Source organism: Podarcis raffonei, chromosome 2, assembly GCF_027172205.1.
Source record: "Podarcis raffonei isolate rPodRaf1 chromosome 2, rPodRaf1.pri, whole genome shotgun sequence".
Taxonomy (NCBI): Eukaryota; Metazoa; Chordata; class Lepidosauria; order Squamata; family Lacertidae; genus Podarcis; species Podarcis raffonei.
In genome coordinates, this window is record NC_070603.1 from 118,562,339 (window position 1) to 118,586,481 (window position 24,143).

Sequence of the window (24,143 nt, forward strand, 5' to 3'; positions counted from 1 at the left end):
AATACAACCAAGAAACCATATTAGATAGAGTTACAGAAAGGTAGCCGTGTTGGTCTGCCATAGTAAAAAAAAAAAATTTTTTTTCCTTCCAGTAGCACCTTAAAGACCAACTAAGTTAGTTCTTGGTATGAGCTTTCGTGTGCATGCACACTTCTTCAGATACTCAATGGGCTTCTTCCTTGCAAGAAAATGTATTTTGTTTATTTATTAAAGTATTTATTTATATGCTGCCCTCTTGCAAAACTTCAGAGAGGTGGAGAGCAACATTAAAATGTTTTACCCATGTGAGTATCTGAAGAAGTGTGCATGCACACGAAAGCTCATACCAAGAACTAACTTAGTTGGTCTTTAAGGTGCTACTGGAAGGAAAAAAAAATTTTTATATTAGATAGAGGGCAGTCAAAAATCTTCGGTTTTCGAAGGACTTCTTCATCAACCAACTGGAAGGTGTAAAGCAATGGGGCCAGAGACCCAGATCTCTGTGTGTGCGTTGGGGGGGAGGTGTGTTTCTGTATTTTAGGGGGCCACCACCAAGAAGACCACCTCTCTCAGAGGACACAAAAGCTTTTGAGCAAGTCAATAAACTGTCAGGCTTTCTCCCCTTAATCCTGCCTCCCCCTCCCATTAACAACACCCTGGTTTGTTTTTGTAAAACGAACAAACGAGGAAAGTGAAGCTTACAATCTGAAATGCCTTTCTTTCTTTCTTTCTTTCTTTCTTTCTTTCTTTCTTTCTTTCTTTCTTTCTTTCTTTCCCTTTCTCTCTCTCCCCCTCGTTCTCTCAACTTTCAAGATTCTTCGTCGGTTGCGCTTTCTCGTGTGAGTGCGTTTTGTAAAATGCGTGTTCCATTCCAACTTCAAAACAAAAAACACCAACCCTGCAAAACCCGTGCAAGGCAATTCTTCTTTTTTTTCTTTTTGCTCTGCCAATCTTCCCTAAATGCTTTTTTAATTTTTATTATTTTTTATTGGGTAAGTAACCCAGAAGAAACAAAAACGCGGCGGGGGGGGGAGTCCGCTGACACCCGGCGGTTGGATCCCGCCGCGAAGGGGTTAAGGCAACCAGCAGCCGAACTCTCGCCTTCCTAGAAAGGAAGCGGCCCTTCGGAGCCAAGGCCCGGTGTTGTTGGGGGGAAGGAATAGCGGGCGCACCTTCCGGTCCCGCTCCTCTCGGGCCACGAAGGAGGAGCCGCATTGCCTGGCAGAGCAGCTGGAGGCTGGTTGCATGGAGGGAGCCGCCAGCGGAAGGTGCGGCGGGGATGATTTTTGGGGGTGAGCGGGGGTCGGAAAAGTGGGGAGCCCGTTGCTGTGGAGGCAGAAGGCGCTTGCTCGGAGGGCGGCTCCAAAGGCTGGAGCCCCTGAGCCGCTGGTTCAAATGCCGCCTCTCTTAGGGACTAGGAACTTGGGGGAGCTGCTTTAGGCAGCTGCCCTGGCGTTTCAGAAGGGATTCCTTCCTGGAGATGCCATTGCGGGGGGATCCTGGGATCTCCTGCCTGCAGAGGTGGTGATCCGCCTCTGGTTTTCGCTGCCCTTCGCCTCCCCCCCAAAAAAAGAACGAGGAAAAAATAACTGGGTTAGGAATCATAATGTGGTGGTTATTGTTTGGTAGGGAGAAGAGAGCAGAAGGGGAGAAACAGCAACTCCGAGGGGTTAAAGGGTGGGGAGTCGTCAGAAGGAAGAGAAAGGCGAAATTGTGGTTTGACGGCGTGCGTTAAAAATGTTGAAACTTAATAAAATAGAATTGGGGCGGAGGGAACTGGATTGGGAATTGGGGACATAGGAAAGTGCCTTGAACGCAATCGCTGTGGCCCTTATAGCTCAGTACTGTTCATACTGGGATGTCAGGAGTCGTTTATTGTTGCTGCCAGGATTGCTTTGTTGTTGTTGTTAATGATTTAGAACTGTGGTCCGTGGAACCCCAGGGTCTGCGTAACCCACCCAGGAGTCTGTGAGCACCATTCACGTAACACAAACGACCATAGAAGTGTCAACATTTTAAAATGTAGTGGGTCTGTGGCTGGGCTTTTGGAAAACGGGGTCTGCAGTACTTCACATAGGAATGGTCTTCAGTGGTTCCCAATTAGCTGAGTTACAGCTCCATTGGACAGGCCTTTGAAATGTAACACATTCAAATCTTTCATAAATGTGGTGGAAGGGAGGTTAGATGGCCATCTATGATTTGGTTGAGATTCCTGCATTGCAACTTTGCAACTTTTGCAGCTGTTGTTAAAGTTGCAAAAGGACAGAGCAATGGAGAAATCTCTGAAACAACAATGGAATATCAGCTCAGGCATGATGGAGAACAGCAACAACCGGGAAAAGATAGACAAAGCATTTTACAAGGACAGGAAGAAATAACATGGACAGAATAATTGCCACAAACAGGAAGAACAAGGATATAGATTGAGTTCCTCAGTTGTAGTTCTATAAATCATTTAATGTGTCAGCCCGAATAGAAGTTATTAATATTGCAGTTGTTGTAGAAGGGATTATTATTTTGACTGGGATGTAACTGAAATTAATAAGATTTTGAAACTCATGAATGAAGAAAATAATCAAACCCTCAATTCTAGCACACGGGAGGCCACCTAAATTATATAATTTGGTATTTGAGCAATTGGTATTAGTAATTGTATTATAATTTGGTATTGTTATAACAAGGGTATTATTGATTGAAATTGAAAATTAATAAAAAATATGATATAGAAAAGAGATTCCTGCTTTGCAGGAGATTAGACTAGATGACCTGGGGGGGTCATGTGTGTCTGTGTGAATGCACCCCAAAGTAAAGATGGGTGCCGCTTGCATGTACTGCAAGCTGTACAATAAATGTACCCGGCGCACATCTGTGGGGAGGGAATTCCTTCTGGCACATCTGTGGGGAGCAGCCCTCTGTAGGGGCTGCTACAGAGAAAGCCCTCTCTTGGGCTGCCTCCCCCCCCCCAGGAATGAGGGTGGCGAAACTACCAAGACACCCCCTCTCTGCTGATCTTAACCCCTGAGAAAGTATGGAAGGGAGGAGACAGTCTTTCAGATTCCCCTTGTAAACTTTGTTCCATACTGTTAACCACTCTCTACCATTATCCCTTACAGTTTTCCGCCAGGAGCTACATCTCTGCCATCATGGTGAAATCATGTTGTGCAATAAACTGCAACAACAAATTTTTGCTGGGCAACAATATTTCATTTCACAGGTAAGGTGCCCTTAGGCTTGAACTGGATTTTCTCCATACCTGGTACATTCCCTGCATATAGAAAGCTAGCAAATAATGGAGGGTGTGCAGTGAGTGATGTGGCAGCTTTACTGGTCTGATCTGGCAGGGCCCTTCTAACAATTTTCACGTTACCATGTCAGAGAGGATGGTTTATAATTATGGCTTCCTCCTGATGTACTAAGCAAGGAATCTTTAAATACATACATGTTATTAACTAAAGCGGGAAACGTTCTATCATGTGAGCATTGAAATTATGTGAGCACCCCACCTGCAGTCTGAAATGGTACTGTCTGCATACAGCTTTGACTGCAAGCTCATTCTTCGCCATTGCTGAGCTGTCATCTCCACTCTGTGGTAGCCTCTCCACTGGCCCTGGTGATGTTCTGCTGCATCAGTTGCTGAGAGAGCCAGGGCGTAGGAAGAGTGCTGGGGACCACCTTCAGAGACCTGGCGGGCTGGATTAAGCCCACAAACTGGTAGTTCCCCACCCCCAAACTATATCTGTAATCAACACATTGATGCTGGGGTTGCACGGAGAGGTATCCTTTCTTAGAAGCCAGCCAGTGCTCCTGCTTCCTTGCTCCTCTGCCCCCCTCCATCAACATCTGTGGGCCCCATCTGCACTATAACTTTAAAGCAGTATCATACCTAGGACCCACGTACCTACGGGACTGCCTCTCCTGGTATGCCCTGCGAAGGAACTTAAGGTCCACAAATGACAACACTTTGGAGATCCCAAGTCGCAAGGTGGTTAGATTGGTCTCAACTAGGGCCAGGGCCTTTTCAGTATTGGCCCCGACTTGGTGGAACGCTCTGTCACAAGAGACTAGGGCCCTGCGGGACTTGACATCTTTCCGCAGGGCCTGCAAGACAGAGCTGTTCCACCTGGCCTTTGCTTTGGACACAGTCTGACCCTTATGTTTCCCTTCCCTCATGGTTTTGATCTATGGGCTACTTTTAAAATGAGGCTGCATTTTAAATTGTATTTTTAACCTGTATTTTAAATTAGCTCCCCCCACCATTAAGTTTTTATTGTAATTTTACTGGTGTTAGCAGCCCTGAGCCCAGCTCTGGCTGGGGAGGGTGAGGTATAAATAAATTATTTATTATTATTTATTATACCACTCTAAACAGTCTGTTGGAGCACTTGGGCACGGTCAGGAAACAGCTTCAAATGTGAGAGGCCTGAGCAAGTTCACTTTGCACCAGTGAAAGGGGAAAATAGATGGCAAACTTCAGTCAGCGGCTTCATTTACTGGCAGGCTTGAGCATACACAGTTACACAAGTTTGCAGAGTCTCCCGCTAGACCACTAGCAGGGGTACTCCTTTAGATGGAGAATTACCACCTGGACTGCACAGCAAAACACTCAGCAAAGTACAGATCCAGGTTGCAGGTTCATATGTAGCTCCAAGCACAGCACACAGCCCAGCAGCAGCAAGCAGGTAGGTGTCTTACAGCAGATATATTATGCAGCAGATAGAATTTGCTGGTCTAGTTCCTCTTAAATAGGCAGGACAATCACATTCTGGCCAGTTGCCAGTTGCTGATTCAGCAGTTGCCATTCAGATTTGGCCAGGTATGAGCAATCAGCAATCTTGCACTTAAAACCAGCTGCAAGCAACCAGCACTTATATTTTTCCTGGGTGAGAGTAAACCTCCTTCAACAAAGTCATGGTTTCTCCCAAAGAATTCTGGGAGCTGTAGTTTGTTAAGGGTGTGGAGAATTCTTAGGAGAACCCCCTATGCTCCTCACAGAACTACCGTATTTTTCGCTCTATAACACGCACCCGACCATAACACGCACATAGTTTTTAGAGGAGGAAAAGAAGAAAAAAAATATTCTAAATGAAACAGTGGATGTATGATTTTTGTGGTTCATGCTGTGGCCACAGACATGTGATCTGACGGTGAGTTTGGGGTAGCCCAATGCAAAAATCCTGAGGATCCATGTGGATCCATGCTTTGTAACCACGTTTTTGCACCACTGCGGCCCCAGGCAACAGTGGGTGCGTGATTTTTTTGGTGCAAGCTGTAGCCATGGACATGCAATGTGATCTGATGGTGAATTTGGGGTGACCCAGTGCAAAAATCCTGAGGATCTATGTGGATCCGTGCTTTGTAACCAGGCTCTCTGTCCCTCTCTTCTCCCCACTCAGTGGCTCTTCTCCTGCTTTGCTGTTTCAAAGCGAGCCATGGAGGAGGGAAGGAAGGGGAACCATGGATCCTCTGCTCACGACTGCAGCAGATCCCCCCGCCATCCGTAGGCATTCGCTCCATAACACGCACAGACATTTCCCCTTACTTTCTAGGAGGAAAAAAGTGAGTGTTATAGAGCAAAAAATACGGTATAATTTCCAGAGTTCCCTGGGGAGAGGGATTGGCTGTCAAACCCCTCTAGTGATTATAGCTCTGTGAGGGAGAATGTGCTAAACTAGATGGACAAAGGGTCTGACTAAAGGTCAGGCAGTACTTGCCGGGATAGCTCAGTTAGTTAGAGCACGGTGCTAATGACACCAAGGTTGCAGGTTCAATCCCCACGTGGGCCAGTTGCGTATTCCTGCAAGGCAGGGGGTTGGTGTAGAATATGATCCTGTGCTCCCTTCCATCTCTCTGATTCTATCTCTCTATCTAATTATAGCCGTGTGTGTTTGTTTCATAGTTATGAGCACAGTTTCTGGGTATCTGTGAGGAGAGGGGTTTGGGACTTTAATCCATTTGTGCTTTGTGCCTCTGCTGCCTCTGAACACATTGTATGAAATGGAACATGAATGCAGTATTTAATTGCCACACACACACACACAGAGTGGACGCTCGGGTTGCAAACGTGACCGTTGCGGGATGCGTATTCATAACCCACAGTGTTCGCAACCTGCACCTGCGCATGTGCGGGTTGCGATTTGGCGCTTATGCGCAAAGCTTGATTTAGCGCCTCTGCGCATGCGCGACCGCTGAAACCCGGAAGTAACCCGTTCCGGTGCTTCTGGGTTTCGTCGGTCCGTAACCCGAAAATACACAACCTGAAGCGGCTGTGACCAGAGGTATGACTGTATATCACATACTTGTCATAGGTTTCCTCTGGGGAAAAAAGATCTGTTGAAAAAGTGGGTTTGGAACATCCGTCGCAAGAACTTCACTCCCACGCGGCACCATGTGATCTGCTCGGAACATTTTTGCGAGACTGACTACCTTGAAAACGTAGCTTCCGGGAGGCGGTACTTAAAGCCTGAAGCGATTCCAACAATGTTTAACATACCCGAGCGGCTGAAGAAGGTAAATCTCACCGTCCTCCCATCAATCTCGTGGATGGACGCCTTTGCTATACAGTATGATCATGCCTTACGCAGGGGGTCTGGCTCAGAGTGTTCTACATATATGCAGATATGTGTGTACTTGAACTCTTGGAGCCGTCCCTTCACAAGTATACCGGTTTCCCTGTGGCTGGCTTGCTGAAAGGGCCTTGCTGCCCCAAGGAACTCAGAGCCTCTCAAAGTAGCTTTTTTTTTTGCTTTTTGTTGTACCTGAAGCTGCTGGCAAGAGCAGCCTCACCACACAGGAACCCTTTCCTCCTTAGAGAGAATAATCTTTGCTTCTCTGCCTTCCTTGGGGAGCAAGGCACTCTCTGTGCTCTGACTTGACTCCAGATGCCCTGGGATGCTCTTGTGAGATCTCGTGGGAGCACCTTAGACCCAGCGCATAGGGAGGGCCTTTATGACTTCCATACCTGGAGGTGGTATACCTCTGAATACTACTTGCTGGAAATCACAAATTGGGAGTGTGCTGGTGTGCTTGTGTGCATGCTCTAGTTATCTCCTGCTTAGACTACTGCAATGCGCTCTACATAGGGCTACCTTTGAAGGTGACCCGGAAACTGCAATTAATCCAGAATGCAGCAGCTAGACTGGTGACTGGGAGTGGCCGCCAAGACCACATAACACCGGTCCTGAGAGATCTGCATTGGCTCCCAGTACGTTTCCGAGCACAATTCAAAGTGTTGGTGCTGACCTTTAAAGCCCTAAACGGCCTCAGCTCAGTATACCTGAAGGAGCGTCTCCACCCCATCGTTCAGTCCGGACATTGAGGCCCAGCTCCGGGGGCCTTCTGGTGGTTTCCTCACTGCGAGACGTGAGGTTACAGGGAACCAGGCAGAGGGCCTTCTTGGTAATGGCGCCTGCCCTATGGAACGCCCTCCCATCAGATGTCAAGAAAATAAACAACTATTAGAAGACTTTTAGAAGACATCTGAAGGCAGTCCTGTTTAGGGAAGTTTTTAATGTTTGATGTTTTATCTTGTTTTTAATATTCTGTTGGGAGCTGCGCAGTGTGGCTGGGGAAACCCAGCCAGATGGATAGGGTATAAATATATTATTATTATTATTATTATTATTATTATTATTATTATTATCCCATAGGCCAATGGTAGTCCACTTCTGAAAGTTTTATTTTCATACAGGGCAGTAAAAAGAGGCGGCCCCACGTCCGCCATGATCCTCCGCCAAGCCGTCAGTTGAAAACCAAGGAGAGCGATGCAGAAGTGCCTTCCCCTGGGAGCGATGTTGTGGGGCTGGAGCACTCGTACTCTCTCCCAGCCAGTCCAGGTAGGTCAGCAACTAAACTTCACAAAAGGCGCTGCTGGAATAAAAAGAGACGGAGCCTATGAGTTTGTGGAATGCTCTCCCCAGGGAGGTTCGGCTGGCGCCTTTATTATTTACCTTTAGGCACCTGGCAAAAATGTTCCTCTTTAGCCAGGCCTTTGGCTGATGCCCTTTTGAAAAGTGTTTGGGGTGTGTGTGTAATTGGATTATGTATTTTGTGGTTTTATCTTGTGGTTTTATCTTGTGAACCACCCTGAGACCTGCAGATAAATTGTGGGAATGTTAAGGATAATAGGAGAGGATAAAGTGATTAAATATTATCACTCACGCTAGTGAGTCATGTAGCAGAGCAGATTCCCCTCAATTCAGCAGGAAGCAAGTTTGCAAATTCGTTTCAATCTCTTTAGTTAAGTAATCCAATCTGGCTTGCCCAGATGGATTATTCCTGGTGTCCCCTTTTATCCCTCTTAAAAGAATAAAGACACAAGAGTCTTTCCTTAACACTAACAAGAAGTTTACTCGAATTCGGTTCACAGTATGATCCCTGAAGGCAGGCTTTAGCTAGTAGTTACATAACAAAGTGTGAGTTCATCCCATATTAAGAGAATATCATCAAGAGAAGAAAATGGCTGCAGGGGAGCAGCATGGCAGCAAGAGGAATATGGCTGCGTGACTTGGCTCTTTTATGGGGTCAGCCAGGATCATGCCCATCTCCCTGTTCACACGCAGGGGGAGGATGCTGCAGACCAGTGGGACAGGAAGTTACGCTGGTTGGAGTAACACCCCCCCCCCGCCTGTGTTCACTCTAGGGAAACAATGAATGTTGTATTTGACTGCTCCAATGGATTGTTTAGTCGTTTAGTCGTGTCCGCCACTTCGTGACCCCCTGGACCAGAGCACGCCAGGTACTCCTGTCTCCCACTGCCTCCCGCAGTTTGGTCAAACTCATGCTGGTAGCTTCGAGAACACTGTCCAACCATCTCGTCCTCTGTTGTCCCCTTCTCCTTGTGCCCTCCATCTTTCCCAACATCAGGGTCTTCTCCAGGGAGTCTTCTCTTCTCATGAGGTGACCAAAGTATTGAAGCCTCAGCTTCATGATCTGTCCTTCCAGTGAGCACTCAGGGCTGATAAATAAAAATATTTCAGTATTGATCAACATAATTTGTAGTTTGCTATTGAGCCAAGTGTATTGACCATCAAATGCCCCCATCCTGGCATTCACCTCTTGTCCTTCAAAACTGTTAGCCCGGGATCTTCGCTTGACATCTGTGCGGGAGCATGGCCTGACTGACTCCACGGCAGGAAAAGGCCCTCGCTTCCTCCAGCCCAGGCCTTGGAGGGAATGCAGGGAGAGGACATGGCAGAACATCTCGGAGGAGCCCGTCGTCAACTCGGACACCCATCGCCAGCGTTTCCGCCAGTTCCGCTACGAGGAGGTCCAAGGGCCCCGAGAGCTTTGCGACCGGCTTTGGGACCTTTGCCACCAGTGGCTGAAGCCCGGGAAGCACACCAAACTGCAGATTCTGGAGCTGGTGATCCTGGAGCAGTTCCTGGCCAGTCTTCCCTGGGAGATGCAGGACTACGTCAAGGAGGAGCAACCAGCAAACTGTGATAGTGCCGTGACCCTTGCCGAGGATTTCCTGAAGAGAGGGCAAGGGGAAGAGGTGAGTTCATTTCCCCTATGGCGGATCCAGGCCACTGAGACTGGTAGCACAAGCTGAAAGGGACCCCTGACCATTAGGTCTAGTCATGGACGACTCTGGGGTTGCGGTGCTCATCTCGCTTTACTGGCCGAGGGAGCCGGCGTACAGCTTCCAGGTCATGTGGCCAGCATGACTAAGCCGCTTCTGGCGAACCAGAGCAGCGCACAGAAACGCCGTTTACCTTCCCGCTGGAGCAGTACCTATTTATCTACTTGCACTTTGATGTGCTTTCGAACTGCTAGGTTGGCAGGAGCAGGGACCGAGCAATGGGAGCTCACCCTGTTGCGGGGTTTCGAACTGCCAACTTCTGGTTGGCAAGTCCTAGGCTCTGTGGTTTAACCCACAGCGCCACCCTCATCCCCTTCCAACAAGAGTAGCCATCTCAAAGGGAAAGGAGCTGAGTATTGAGCATAGACTCAGGCAGAGCTGCAACAGGGAACCTCTTGTGTGGGTGATATTTCTTACTGGTGTGCCCTGTTGGGGTTATTCCTTCAGAGATGCCGAGTACACCTGGTTTAAACTGGTTCTGTTTTTTCTTTCAGTCAAGTTCATATTGTCTATAATAAGAGGCCAGAAGGGGCCTGGGTTTCTGCTTTATCTATCTCTTTTCCGTCTGGTGTGGTGTTCTGTATGCTTAGTGTTAAGATTTAGACATTATAAGTCATCCTAAGTTTAAGTTAACTCTGCTGCAACTGGATTTCTTATGGACAGTGCCAATCTTGAATGTATTGGATTTCTGACCATTATGCTCATTTGCCTTCAGTAGCAGTAAAGCTTTGCTACTGCTGGTCTATTTTTGGGAATCCTGCAACGTGTTTAACTGCTAACTATACATTGGAATCTACTCTTCAATGACAAATTCCTGTCCTAAAGCACAAGCCTCGGATGACTGCCTAGATCTGCCTTTCTCAACCTGTGGGTCCCCAGATGTTGTTGAACTACAGCTCCCATCACCCCTAGCTAGCAAGGCCAGAGCTCGGGGATGATGGGAGTTGTAGTCCAACAACATCTGGGGACCCACAGGTTGAGAATCGCTGGCCTAGATTTTCCCCCAGGCTTCTGCAGGCTTTTCATTGCAGCAACTGGCTGGCCGCTGTGGGAACAGGATGTTGGGCTTGGTGGACCCTCGGCCTGATCCAGCCGTCAGGCTTTTATTGCACTGCCACATTGACGGCAGCTGCCTCGCCAGCAGCCATAGTGCCGCACAGACCTGAAGGGACAGAGCCTATCCCCTTCTGGGCTGCGCTGCCTTTTCTCCCTCAGCCATTTTCCTGTTTTTAGGTGCGGAGGCCGCTGGCCGAGATGGCGGCCAATCTCCCCGAGTCCGAGAAGGCTCCCTCGGAGGTGCGGCGTTCGCTGCGGGTCAGGAGGCCGACCAGGAAGGGAGATGGAAGTTTTGCTTTGCTGGGTAACAATTCTTTGTGCTTCCCTTATTTATGGCGGCTGAAGGGGGAAATCCAGCCCTCCAGGTGTTGCTGAACTCCCATCATACATTGACATTGCTTGCAAAGGCTGATGGGAGTTGTAGTTCTGCAGGGCCAAAGGTTCCCCCCCTCCTGTTCCTATGACATGTCTTTTCTCTCGCCTCCTCTTCCCCTCCTCCGTTGCCTGCCTAACGTTTTGAGGGCTGCTGTCACAAGTCTCTAGTCCTGTGTGAGGGGCAATTCTTTTCCCCAGCCTGTCACAAAAAGGATTCTCTGTTTGTTTAGAAGTAGGAGGACTGGGCTATTACTTTATCTATAAAGGGAGCGGCCATAGCGCAGTGGTAGAACATGCAGGAAATCCCAGTTTCAACCTTCAGGTACGGCTGGAGAGACCCCAGTCTGTAATTCTGGGCAGCTGCTGCCAGTCAGTGTGGACACTTCTAAACTAGATGTGCCAATGGACTCCTAACAGTGCAGACAGAATCTAAAATGGAGGTGTTTTTAGGACACCGTAGCCGCCTATGGAAGCGAACCAGTGCCATTTTTCTAGAACATCATGAACACCTCCCTTGTTCTCTTACACAGTTGAACCTCGGTTTTTGAGCGTCTTGGAAGCCGAACGATTCAGAACCTGAACACCGAAAACCCGGAAGTAATTGCTTCCATTTTCGAATGCGCCTCAGAAGTCAAACGGCTTCCGCTGCATGTTTTTTTTAATTTTTTATTAGATTTTGCCTACTGCCCATTGATCCTCGGTTTTCGAATGTTTCGGGAGTCGAACAGCCTTCCAGAACAGATTATGTTCAAAAACCGATGTTCCACTGTGACGGCAATGGCGGCCACCTGAGAGGTGCCAGAACTGAGTTCCGGAAAGTTCCGGCTGAAAAATAAAAAGCCCTGAAGCAAACCATATATGGCACCCTTTGTCCACTGGTTTCTTAGGTGATTTCTTGAGAGAGAAAGAGAGAGTTTTTTCCCTTCTTCCTTAGAATTCATTTCCCCTGTCTCTGTCTGTCTTGATCCTCCAGAAGATGAGCCTGCGAGCGACAACAACCAGGCAGAGATCATTCAAGCCGAAGTCCCTGCATCTGAAGAAGTAGTGTCTCAGGAGGAAGTTTCCTCCGTGACTGAGGCTGCTGAAAGTGGGTACTCATTAAATATGGCGTTCATTTAATACAAGCAATCTCTGTTGAGAATGGATCTGGAGCCACTATTTGTCATACTGCCCTGAGTAAAGGTAGCGGCGCTTAGATCTGGGCCTTGTCTGTAGGCCTAAGCCTGCCAGGGTTTCGAAGGATTAAGAATGTAAGACCAGCACTCATATTTTACCTCATGGAAGGAAAGAAGGGAGTAACCAAGAGAGGAATTCTCAGAGGTCCGCTGAGAGTGATTTATTTGACCTTTGCTTGCTTGCTTGCTTGCTTGTTTGTTTGTTTGTTTATATTCCCCCGCCCCCGTTATTTTATTTTATTTTATTTTGACAAAGTAATAATCTTAAATAAATAAGAATAAAAATGTGCACTCCATGCCTGAGACCATTCCATTGTAACTATCCAACCTCCCAAAATTTCAGCACCTCCTGTGATGGTTTGACCCCTTTCCGTTTTAACAGTACAAATTCTAAAAACACCCTCTGGATCGCCTCAAAATCATTTCTCCTGCATATTCCCCGTCTTACCTTAATGGCACATGTTGATTTATCGTTAATAGCTATATCCCACACCTCTTTATACCATTCTTCCATTGTATATTCTGCTTCCCCCTTCCACTTCCTAGCTATCATAATTCATGCAGCTGTCAATAAATTTGTGAGCAAGCCCTTCCTAGCCTGCGAACCTTCCACCCCATCGTAAATTGATAATGATGCTTCCTCTGGATTTTTGGTCGGCTTTAACCCTGTTATCTCCTTAAACACCCTTTGGCAAAAAAAATGTACTTATTTACACCCCCACCACATGTGAACAGAATTCCCTGTTTCCTGGCATTCCCTCCAACATAACACGGAATATTCCTTGTTTATTTGATTTAATCTGACTATATCAGATTAAATCAAGTCAGACCTTTGCTTATTTATTAGTTTTATTTTAAATATATTTAGGTTCATTTTCTTTCTTTTTAGTGTTTGATGTTTTATTGTGTTTTTAATATTCTGTTGGGAGCCACCCAAAGTGGCTGGGTTTAGGTTGATTTTCTGAGCAGATACCCATTCCAGAGCCTTTTACAATCACAAAGCAACTTCAGCGTTAGATAATGGTGTGTATTTGGCTGCATCCCTCGTACCCCCATTTCTCCACAGCACTTTTCAGGCTCCGTTTCCCCCCCCCCTCTTCCTTATAGTTGTGCCAGTGAGCGAAGGTTGGCAGAGCGATGATGAACGGGAGCTGTGTGGGGCACCGTGCGAAGGAAGCGAGGGCACAGAGATGGAGGAGAACTCCAGGGGTCTGGGAAGAACAAAGAGGCGACAGGGATCTGAGGCACCTGAGAAGGGGAAGAAGAAACTGGCAGGTAGTCTCTTATTTCTATTCACTTAGTTATTTTTGCTACCCCGCTCTTCATCCTGAGGTCCCAGGGTAAGTCACAATGACGTAAAATGCTGTTCCTAGCATTAGTCTGAGTGGTGTCCGAAAGACTGAGCGCTAAGCAAAAATAAGTATTTTACTTTTTTAATCTTCTCCTTTTTTTAGCGAAGTAGTGAAATATTGCAAACATTTGCAGCAAACAGGTTAAGTAGATCTGAGGAAGTGAAGGCAAGGGAGGCGAATTAGAGTAAGGGTTCTCTTGTGTGACAGTGAAAGGGAGAGAGATAGCACTCCCAGTGGTCAAAAGTCCCCCAGATTACCGCAAATTGGGTAGGGCACAAGGTTTATTTACACATAGCCATGGTAACAGAGAGCTGCAGAGGAGGTGCATTCAGAGACTTGTCAAGACAGGCCCAGAAGTGGACTGAAAATAAAATATGGATGAGATTTGCCCGAGCCTGTGTCGGCATCAAAAGTGGCCTTTGCCCCTTGGCCACTTCCGGTGAATTCTCCTCAGAGTGCTTTGCTCTTGCAGAGGCAAACGGACAGCACCATTCCCAACACCTCGGTGAGAGAGACGGCTGCACAGACCCCTATGATGACTTCGTTGTTCTCTTGAAACCATTTACGGGCGGAGACCACGCAGCCCGTCTTCCTCACCGGCCAGCTGTCAAAGGCGTCGGAAGGAGCAGCCAGAGGGCAGAAGCCTATCGCTGCGTCCGAGCTGGTGGCGTTGACGCCGCAAGAGCAAGGGTAGAGTGTGTAATTTCTCTGCTGGAGGAAGAGGTTCAGCTTCCAGTTTTCCGGCCCGATCCACCCGCAGCAAGACATCTTGGATTGGAAATAATCCCAGGCCAGCATGGCGGACCTGTTGGTTTCGTGCCTCAGGTCGTAGTACCGGATGAGGTGGAGGACAAAGGTGGGCGTTTTTTCCTTCATGGCCTTCGCACGGTGGTAGATGAGCAAGAAGGTGGTGGCCTGGGCCACCAGGAGCAACAGCAGGCCGAGGAAGTACAGTCCCAAGAAACAGCGGCTCCCGCTGAAGGCCCCTACGCAGCCCAGGAACCCCATCACCATGGTGACGGCCCCGACGCCAATCAGGGTGTAAGGCACGATGTACATGGTGGACGTCGAGATCTGCAGGATGGTGATGAAGTTTCTCTTGTCGAACAAGAGCCATAGTCCGGAGCCCATCAGCATGGCCCCCAGGACAAAGAAGAGGTGGTTGAAGAAGAAGAGGCTGTAAGTGGTGGCTTTCTGACAGATGGGCTTCATCTTCTCACAGACGCAGCTTCCTTCTGTTTCGGAACTCAGAACCTCCAGGACAGACACACAAACACACAGTTCAACAGCTGCACAGGCTTGGATGAGCCACAGAACAAGTGCCTTAGAGCCCCTGGGCTCACAGCTTTTTTTATTATCATCTGGTCGCCTTTGAGTTCTGCACCCCAACCCCTCTTGTTTTTTAACATCTGCCACCTCATTTTTGTGGTCTTTTTCCCCTCTCCCCCTCCACTTTCTGGAAGTGGAGTGCTCAGAAGTGGCCTTCCTCCCCCTGTCGTCTGATGTGGTACATTCCATTTGATTTCCTCACTTCTAAACTGATGGCCACTGGTCAGGGATGATGGGAGCGGAAAGTTCAGCAACATCTGGAGGGCCACATTTTATATTTATATATATAGATATAATATATAAATATAGATAGATAGATATCTTTAGAATAATAAAAATACATTTTTAATTTGTATTTATACCCTGCTTGTCATCAAATAGTCTGAGATGAGTTACAGAAATATAGCAATGAAAATAATTGCAATATATCAATAGAATACTTGCCTTTGACTTTCAGGTGTCTCATTAGGCCTATGGAGTTGTTTATAATTTCCTTGAGTAGGTATTCATTTTAGCAGTTGTTCTGTTAGTGTTGTGATACGTTAATAATAATAATAATAATAATAATAATAATTTATTATTGCACGGGTACCTTGGAATTCGAACGGCTTGGCTCCTGAATAAATCGGCTCCCAAACGCCGCAAACCTGGAAGTGAGTGTTCCGGTTTGTGAACGTTTTTTGGAAGCTGAATGTCTGACGCCTTGTTTTTTGAACCTTTTCGGGAGTCGAATGGACTCCCGGAACAGATTAAGTTCGACAACCAAGGTACCACTATATTATTATTATTGCTGTTGTTGTTATTTATACCCCACTCATCTGGCTGGGTTTCCCCAGCCACTCTGGGCAGCTTACAGCATATCTTAAAACATAATAAAAACATCAAACGTTTGGGACATAGCCTGTATTCAGCCCCCTTAAGCACCTTTTCCTCTAAAGCATATGTGGTTCTCCCCCTCCTCATTTGACCCCCACAACAACCCTTTGAGGTGGGTTAGGCTGAGAAGCAGTGACTGGCCCAAGGTCACCCAGTGAGCTTTATGACTGAGTAGGGATTTGAACCCTGCTCATACTGCCACATCATACTGGCTTGCCAACTGTTTCATCCGCTGATTTTGCTTTGCTTTTCAATTTATTACGTGATTTTTATTGCACTCCCCACATTTTAATTGTGTAAACTGCTCTGGAACACAATTTCACTCTAGGGCAGCATCTAAATATTTAAGACAAGTGGCATAAACATACTGTTGCTAGTATCATAATTTAATCAATTTGACTTTAAATTTGTTTGTGGGTAGAAGCAATTTGACTTTGAAGTCAAATGCATCCTTTTTAGCTGAAGCACATATGTGTGTTAGAAGCGTTTCCCCTTGTGCTGAAGGAAGAATGTCTCTTTTAAGATGGGCTTCAAAAAACAATTTCCTCTCATGTACAGGAGAGGGAGGGATATTCTTAAAAAAAAAGGGGGTGCAGATTCTCTTAAGTTTCTTGGGGGTTTCCCAAAGACCAGCCACCGTGTGAGAACTGGCTGATGGGCCAGATGAGTCTTCGGTCTGAACTAGCAAGCTCTTGTCATGGTTTTTAAGTTGCATTATCCAAGCAGAACACCACATTACACGCACGTACATACACACAAGGAGAAGCTATCAGTGGGCTTGGTGAAACCTCAAAGCTTTCAGAAATACAAAAATCCCTAAGGTAGAATCCACTCTTCCAAAAAGCCCACTGAGGATGTCGCATGCTGACAGTTGGGACCGGGGGACCCAGAAAATCAGATGGGAGAGGCAACGGAATGGAGTCTCATAGGAGGGGGTATGGCTGGCAGACCAGAAGAACACTCCACACTGTAATGTTTTATTGTAGGACCCATTTGTGACACTCTTTTCTTTCCCTCTCTCATTTTGTTCTAGCAGGCGGTGATCAAGTGCCAGGGAATGAAGAGGAAAGTCAGCTGGAAACAGCCGAGCGAGGAGGAGAAGAAACTTCAGGGACAGTCAGCGGGAAATCTCCCCAGGCTCTTAAGATTGAAGGGGCACCTGGAATCCTGCAGCACACAGAGCATCTGAAGGAGACACCAGCGAAAGAGAATCCATATAAATGCCTCTCCTGCGAGGAAAGTTTCCATAAGCGTTCTCAGCTGGTTATACACCAGAGGGGTCATGCTGGAGAGAAGCCGTACAGTTGCTCCCAGTGTGGCCAGGGTTTCTCTTCCCGCCCCGAACTTCTCAGCCATGAGACAAGCCACACGGAAGAGAAACCGTATCAGTGCTCGGACTGTGGGAAGAGCTTTCGGGAACAAGCATACGTTGTCCAGCACAAGAGGATCCACACGGGGGAGAGGCCGTATACGTGCTCCGAGTGCGGGAAGAGCTTCTATCGCAGAGGGTCCCTTATTCTGCACGAGAGAATCCACACGGGAGAGAAGCTGTACAAGTGCCCGGACTGTGGGAAGAGCTTCAATCGGAAGCCGCACCTTGCCGTGCACAGGAGAATCCACACGGGGGAGAAACCCTACGAATGCTCCGACTGTGGGAAGAACTTCACTGTGAAATCTGCTCTCAATGTGCACATGAGGACCCATTCTGAAGAGAAGCCGTACCAGTGCTCCGAATGCGGGAAGAGCTTCCGCGAGAAAGGGACCCTCAACATACACAAGCAGAGCCACACGGCGGAGAAGCCGTTTCAGTGCTCCGAGTGCGGAAAGTGCTTCCGCTACGCAGCATCGTTCCGGAGACACAAGAAGTCCCATTCGGTAGGACCCGTTTTGAAATCCTACGAATGCCCTGAGTGCGGGAAGAGCTTTGGCCGCAAAGATTACCTTATCACACACCGGAGAATCCACACCGGAGAGAAGCCATACATGTGCTCCGTGTGCGGGAAGAGCTTCAACCACGGCGCAACGCTCGTCACGCATAAGAGGACTCACACGGGAGAGAAGCCGTACGAGTGCTCCGAGTGCGACAAAAGCTTCAAGCAGATTTCGGGCCTTATTACACACCGGAGAACCCACACAGGAGAGAAGCCGTATGGATGTTCCGATTGCGGGAAATCCTTCATCCTGAAATCGTACCTTGATGTGCATAAGCGGACTCACACCGGAGAGAGACCGTATCAGTGTTCACACTGTGGGAAAGGGTTCTCGTGCTCCTCTTACCTTTTAAGACATGAGAAAACCCACACCGGGGAGCGATCGCACATATGCTCTGACTGTGGCCAAAGTTTCCATTGGAAACGGTCCCTGATCATGCACATGAGGAAACATACAGGGGAGCAGAACGTACATGATTGTACCATCTGTGGCAAAAGCTTCAGCTGGTCGTCTGCTCTTAACGTACACATGAGAACCCACACTGGGGAGAAGCCATATGTGTGCTCTGAGTGCGGGAAAAGTTTCAGCGGCAAATGGATCCTCATTCAGCACAAGAGAATCCACACGGGCGAGAAGCCGTACGAATGCCCCGAGTGTGGGAAATGCTTCCACGTGAAATCCTCTCTCCTTGCGCACCAGAGGACCCACACGGGGGAGAAGCCCCACGAGTGCTCCGAGTGTGGGAAGAGCTACAGTGTGAAAGCCAACTTCACCGCGCACATGCGGACGCACACGGGGGAGAAGCCGTACGAGTGCGCCGAGTGCGGGAAAAGCTTCTACAAGAAAGACCGCCTCATGACGCACAAGAGGACCCACACGGGGGAGAAGCCCTACCAGTGCTCCGAGTGCGGGAAGGGCTTCAACTGGAAAGTCGGCCTGATCAACCACATGCGGATCCACACGGGGGAGAAGCCGTACGCCTGTGCCGCGTGCGGGAAGTGCTTCCACAAGAAGGACCACCTGGCGCGCCACGAGATCATCCACACGGGAGAGAAGCCGTACACCTGCTTCGACTGCGGGAAGAGCTTCAACCAGAAAGTGGCCCTCCTCGTGCACAAGAGGACCCACACGGGAGAGAAGCCCTACAAGTGCTCCGAGTGCGGGAAAAGCTTCAGCTGGAAAAAGTCCCTGATCACACACAAGGGGGCTCACACGGGAAAGAAGCCGTATCAGTGCTCGGAATGCACAGAAAGCTTCAGCAGGAGATCCCAGCTTGCCGAACATGAACAGATGCACATAGGTGAGATGGAGTGGGATGATTTGCTTCTGTGAAGGCAGGTCGTTGCCCTGCCTGGGTTAAAAGTAGTAGTAGTAGTAATAGTAATAATAGTAGTAATAATAATAATAATAATTAATAATAGTTTATTTATTATTTATAGTCCACCCATCTGGCTGTGTTTCCCCAGCCACTCTGGCCGGCTCTCAACAGAATATTAAAAACACCATCAAACATTAAAAACTTGCCTTCAGATGTCTTCTAAAAACTGCCTTCAGATGTCTTCTAAAAGTCAGATATTGTTCATTTCCTTGACATCTGCTGGGAGGGCGTTCCACAGGGCAGGCACCACCACCGAGAAGGCCTGGTTCCCTCTAACCTCACTTCTCACAGTGAGGGAACCGCCAGAAGGCCCTTGGAACTGGACCTCAGAGCTGGTCCCTCGGGCTGAACGATGGGGGTGGAGATGCTCCTTCAGGTATACTGGGCCGAGGCCGTTTAGGGCAGGGGTCAGCAAACTTTTTCAGCAGGGGGCCAGTCCACTGTCCCTCAGACCTTGTGGGGGGCTGGACTATATTCTGGGGGGGGGGGGAAATGAACGAATTCCGATGCCCCACAAATGACCCAGAGATGCATTTTAAATAAAAGCACACATTCTACTCATGTAAAAACACCAGGCAGGCCCCACAAATAGCCCAGAGATGCATTTTAAATAAAAGCACACATTCTACTCTTGTAAAAACATGCTGATTACCAGAACGTCCACGGGCCGGATTTAGAAAGCTATTGGGCTGGATCTGGCCCCCAGACCTTAGTTTGCCTACCCATGGTTTAAGGCTTTAAAGGTCAGCACCAACACTTTGAATTGTGCTCAGAAACATACTGGGAGCCAATGTAGGGCTTTCAGGACCAGTGTTATATGGTCTTGGCGGCCACTCCCAGTCACCAGTCTAGCTGCCCGCATTCTGGATTAGTTGCAGTTTCTGGGTGACCTTCAAAGGTAGCCCCACCTAGAGCGCATTGCAGTAGTCCAAGCGGGAGATAACTAGAGCATGCACCACTCTGGCGAGACAGTCCGCAGGCAGGTAGGGTCTCAACCTGCATACCAGATGGAGCTGGTAGACAGCTGCCCTGGACACAGAATTGACCTGCGCCTCCATGGACAGCTGTGAGCCAAAATGACTCCCAAGCTGCACACCTGGTCCTTCAGGGGCACAGTTACCCCCCATTCAAGACCAGGGAGTGCCCCCCACCTGTCCACCCCCTTTCTCCCAAAAACAGTACTTCTGTCTTGTCAGGATCTCTGGCAGCATGCCAAGGAACAGCCCATAGCTCAGCCTCCTTTTAAACCATCCTATATGCCCTTTTAAAATGTGCCTCTTTCTTTTTGGGACGGATGTTATTGGGTTGTTGTTTTTATTTTGATTATATTGTGGTTTTTATGTCGATCTTTTCTGTGAACCGCCCTGAGACCTCTGGGTATAGGGCGGTATATAAATCCAATTAATAATAATAATACCCATCTCAGAACGTGACAAACCTATATCCTCCTTGTTGTTCCCCCACCTGCCCCATTCATGGTCTCCCCACTCCCCGTGAATAAAAACCCTGTAGCAGTTTATTTTTTGTACATTTCAGGCTTCATTGCCGAATCTACGGAGCTCACCGTGGAGGAAATCAGCACCGCCGTGGTAAGGAAGAGCTTTCATTTTGCTTTGCTGAGAGAAGCTTTTAATTACAACGTGTCATTATTTCCTCTATGACAGGAATCGGGGAGTGATCTTTTTCCGTTCTTTTCTGGGGAATCCCCTGGGGTCACATGACAGTGGTGGGTGGGTCCAGAGGGGGGCAGCCAATGAAATGTTACCTTTGCTCAGCCATTGAGTTTTATGCTCACTCCCTCACCTCCCTGGAGCTGTTATCAGAGTTCAAGGAGACGCTTGGAGGGTTAAAAAGCAGGATCAGCAAGAGGGAGGCCTGGGGAGAAAATGCGTGGCCTGGGGAGAATTCTGATAAAGAGTGACAGTTCCCAGAATTCCCTGGGAAGAAGGACTGATTGTTCAGCCACCCTGGGAAATGGAGTTCTAGGAGAGGAACAGAGGGTCTCCTCAGCACCCATAACAGACTGCAGATCCCAGGATCCTTTGGGGGAAGCCATGACTGCTTAAAAGAGACGTGGGTGGCACTGTGGGTTAAACCACAGAGCATAGGACTTGCTGATCAGACGGTCGGCGGTTCGAATCCCCGCGACGGGGTGAGCTTCCTTTGCTCCGTCCCTGCTCCTGCCCACCTAGCAGTTCGAAAGCACGTCAAAGTGCAAGTAGATAAATAGGTACCGCTCTGGCAGGAAGGTAAACAGTGTTTCCGTGCGCTGCTCTGGTTCGCCAGAAGTGGCTTAGTCATGCTGGCCACATGACCCAGAAGCTGTAGACCGGCTCCCTCGCTCAGTAAAGTGAGATGAGCGCCACAACCCCAGAGTTGTCCGTGACTGGACCTAATGGTCAGGGGTCCCTTTACCTTTATCTGTACCTTTTATGACTGCTTAAAGTTGTGGACACGGGTGGCGCTGTGGTCTAAACCACTGAGCCTCTTGGGCTTGCCAATCGGAAGGTTGGCGGTTCGAATCCCCATGAAAGGGTGAGCTCCCATTTCTCTGTCCCAGCTCCTGCCAACCTACCGGTTCAAAAGCACGCCGGCCCAAGTAGATAAATAGGTAAACGGCGTTTCTGTGCACTCTGGCTTCCCTCATAGTTTCCTGTTGTGCCAGAAGCAGTTTAGTCATGCTGGCCACATGACCCGGAAAGCTGTCTGTGGACAAACGCCAGCTCCCTCGGCCTGAAAGCGAGATGAGCACTGCAACCCCATAGTCGCCTTTGACTGGACTTAACTGTCCAGGGATCCTTTACCTTTTAAAGTGGTAATGCAGATGAGAGCCTTAAACTTAAACCACGCCCAAGTCTGGATGTGCCAAAACTGCCTTTCCTTGGCTGGGCTGTATAGATGACGTCTGTCTTATTCATAACACTCTTTGATTGTTCCAGATGAGCTTGGATTGCAATGCCATTATTCTGACCACCGCTGTATAGAGCAGGAAATGTCGGGAAGCTGCACTTGGGTAAGAAAAGCAACAACCAGCATGTTGTGGAGCCTGGAGTTTTGTGTGAGGACCAGGGAGACAAAGGATCAAATCCCTGGTCCATCCACAGAGTTTCCTGTATGACGATAGGCCAGTTCCTCCTCCTTAGTTTATCCTCCATGTTGCAAGGATAAAACGAGGTTGAGGAAGAGTGGAGAAGCTGCTGTATCCCACCAGGAGAATAGGATATAAGCACAGTAAATAGTAATAATTCCCAGACCCCATTAAGAAATGCTGCTTTATTACCTTGAAATCCCTCAGATATTTTAAAAACCACCTTCTCCCTTAAGAACCTGCTGGTCACCCTTGTCCAACTGATTTTATTAATAAACTCTGGAGAGATGTTTATTAGCATATGGTTTAAGTAGAATAAATGTATAGAAGTAGGGTCTCCTTTTCTAATACACCTTTGCCTCCCAAACATTCTGATTGGTTTCAACATAGAGTGGTACTTCGGTTTTTGAGTGTCTCAGAAACCGAACGTTTCAGTTTTTGAACACCGAAAACCCGAAAGTAAATGCTTCGGTTTTCGGACACGCCTCAAAAGTCAAACGGCTTCCACTGCATTTTTTCCAAATTTTTCCATTGAAACTGCAGACCGCCCTTTGTGCCTCAGTTGTCGAACGTTTCAGCAGCCGAATGGTCTTCCGGTACTGTGAAATTTTGTTAAAGTATAGGTACAGGTACAGCTAGCTCCCGCTATCCACCCACTCACTCTTGGAAAATTCACTTATCTGAGCATAAATAATTATGCCCAAACCAGCAGATTCAGATATCTGAATATCCAGATTTTGCCCACTTCCTTTCTTCCTTGCTCTTTGCTGGTCAACGGCAGCCATTTTTGGGCAGAAAGCATGCAGAGAGAGACAGAGATTAGAAAAATCTGGGAGCAGGAGAGATCGGACAAATTTGTTTTTCCTTTGTCTCTTTTTTGCTGGTTGGCTGCAGCCATATCGGGAAGGAACCACAGAGATTGTACAAATCCCCAGTTAGAAATATTCCCATAGGAATCAGTGGAAATCATGGACTTGTTATGCAAACACTTGCTTAATGAATGATTTCCAGGGAATGCAGTGTGTTCAGTAAGTGGGACCTGCGGGTATATAGATAGTGCACTCAGGTCAACAATGCAGACCCTGCCTTGTGTTTCCAATGGCACAAATGATTATGGGAGTCGTAGTTTGCTAAGGGTTGTTAGATCCCTGTTCCCCTTACAGACCTACAGTTCCCAGATTTCCCTGTGAACAGGGATTGTCAAACCACTCTGAGAATAAGAGTTCTCTGAGGAGAATAGGAGTCTCCTAACAAACTTCTGCACCCTTAACAAACTACAATTCCCAGAATACTCTGGGGGAAGCCATGGCTATTTAAAATAATATCATGGTGCTTTATATGCGTGGTATGGAGGTGGCCAAAGCAAAGATATATACCGTATATAAAATACAGAATAAGTTATGCAAGTTAAGACCATGTTACATGATAATTTATACAAGGCTCAAAAGCTTTGACTGGGGCAGAAATTAGATTTCCTAAATGCATAAATCTGTGTTTCATTTTGTTTTTTAAATAAACATGGCATTCATATAGCTGTGGACATTAATCTACAACTGTTTTAGGAACAGGCATTTTATTAATTGTGGAAAGGATCCCTGCAAATATTTTCATGCTGATATTAGAAAGATGTGTTTATATATATATTCTCTCTCTCACTTTTAGCAAATCATTGTGATGCTCTTGTTTTATTTCCCATGCAGGATTCTGGAAGCTAGCCAGTTTGCTGAACCTGATTTTTTTTTTAAGAAAAAGCTTTTTTACATATGCTGCTGCAGCAGAGTATCTTTAACCTTCTCATGAGTTCTGTGCGGAAACTCAATCCCTTTTCAGGGCTTGGTTATCTTGCAACTGCTTCAGAATTATTGAATTATCTCTCAAGATCATCTCCTCCCTCTCTCTCACTCCTTCTGGTCGTTGAAGCCACCATCTGGCTTTTAATCCATGTCAGCACTATATAAAAACCCTTGTCTTCACTTGCATTTTCCGAAGGATATAGCTCTGAATAAAACTCTTTAGAATCGAA

The 24,143-nt window shown here is 47.5% G+C and overlaps 3 protein-coding genes across 4 annotated transcripts in view; 1 reads left to right on the forward strand and 2 right to left on the reverse strand.

Annotated features, from left to right (window-relative positions):
* LOC128409196 (zinc finger protein 585B-like) overlaps window positions 1-906 on the reverse strand; it is a 44,806-nt gene extending 43,900 nt beyond the window's left edge. The window contains exon 1 of the mRNA XM_053379435.1: window positions 682-906. The gene's annotated coding sequence lies outside the window, so the exon portion shown is untranslated. The remainder of the gene's footprint in view (window positions 1-681) is intronic.
* A 228-nt stretch (window positions 907-1,134) lies between these two features.
* Window positions 1,135-24,143, forward strand: LOC128409195 (zinc finger protein 585A-like). 2 transcript variants are annotated; one of them, XM_053379431.1, is made up of 12 exons: window positions 1,135-1,247; window positions 3,093-3,193; window positions 6,285-6,486; window positions 7,667-7,811; window positions 9,054-9,472; window positions 10,793-10,919; window positions 11,964-12,077; window positions 13,273-13,440; window positions 16,756-18,954; window positions 20,569-20,621; window positions 21,972-22,045; window positions 23,821-24,143. In XM_053379431.1, exons 2-11 carry the CDS (start codon window positions 3,123-3,125, stop codon window positions 22,014-22,016), a joined length of 3,543 nt encoding a protein of 1,180 aa, XP_053235406.1. In that variant the 5' UTR covers window positions 1,135-1,247; window positions 3,093-3,122; the 3' UTR covers window positions 22,017-22,045; window positions 23,821-24,143. The 2 variants fall into 2 exon arrangements, with proteins under 2 accessions (XP_053235406.1, XP_053235407.1); XM_053379432.1 differs by having other exon boundaries at window positions 16,759-18,954.
* LOC128409294 (CD82 antigen-like) lies at window positions 13,625-14,887 on the reverse strand. The gene has a single exon (XM_053379644.1). It carries the CDS (start codon window positions 14,727-14,729, stop codon window positions 13,968-13,970), a length of 762 nt encoding a protein of 253 aa, XP_053235619.1. The 5' UTR covers window positions 14,730-14,887; the 3' UTR covers window positions 13,625-13,967.

What these genes read in the sequence shown, in the direction of transcription:
- LOC128409294 (XM_053379644.1), bottom strand. Translation starts at nt 14,729, where the DNA reads ATGAAGCCCATCTGTCAGAAAGCCACCACTTACAGCCTCTTCTTCTTC.
- LOC128409195 (XM_053379431.1), top strand. Translation starts at nt 3,123, where the DNA reads ATGGTGAAATCATGTTGTGCAATAAACTGCAACAACAAATTTTTGCTG. An exon ending in GGGGAAGAAGAAACTGGCAG is followed by an intron (nt 13,441 to 16,755) that starts GTAGTCTCTTAT and finishes ATTTTGTTCTAG; the next exon opens with CAGGCGGTGATCAAGTGCCA. An exon ending in ACATGAACAGATGCACATAG is followed by an intron (nt 18,955 to 20,568) that starts GTGAGATGGAGT and finishes TGTACATTTCAG; the next exon opens with GCTTCATTGCCGAATCTACG.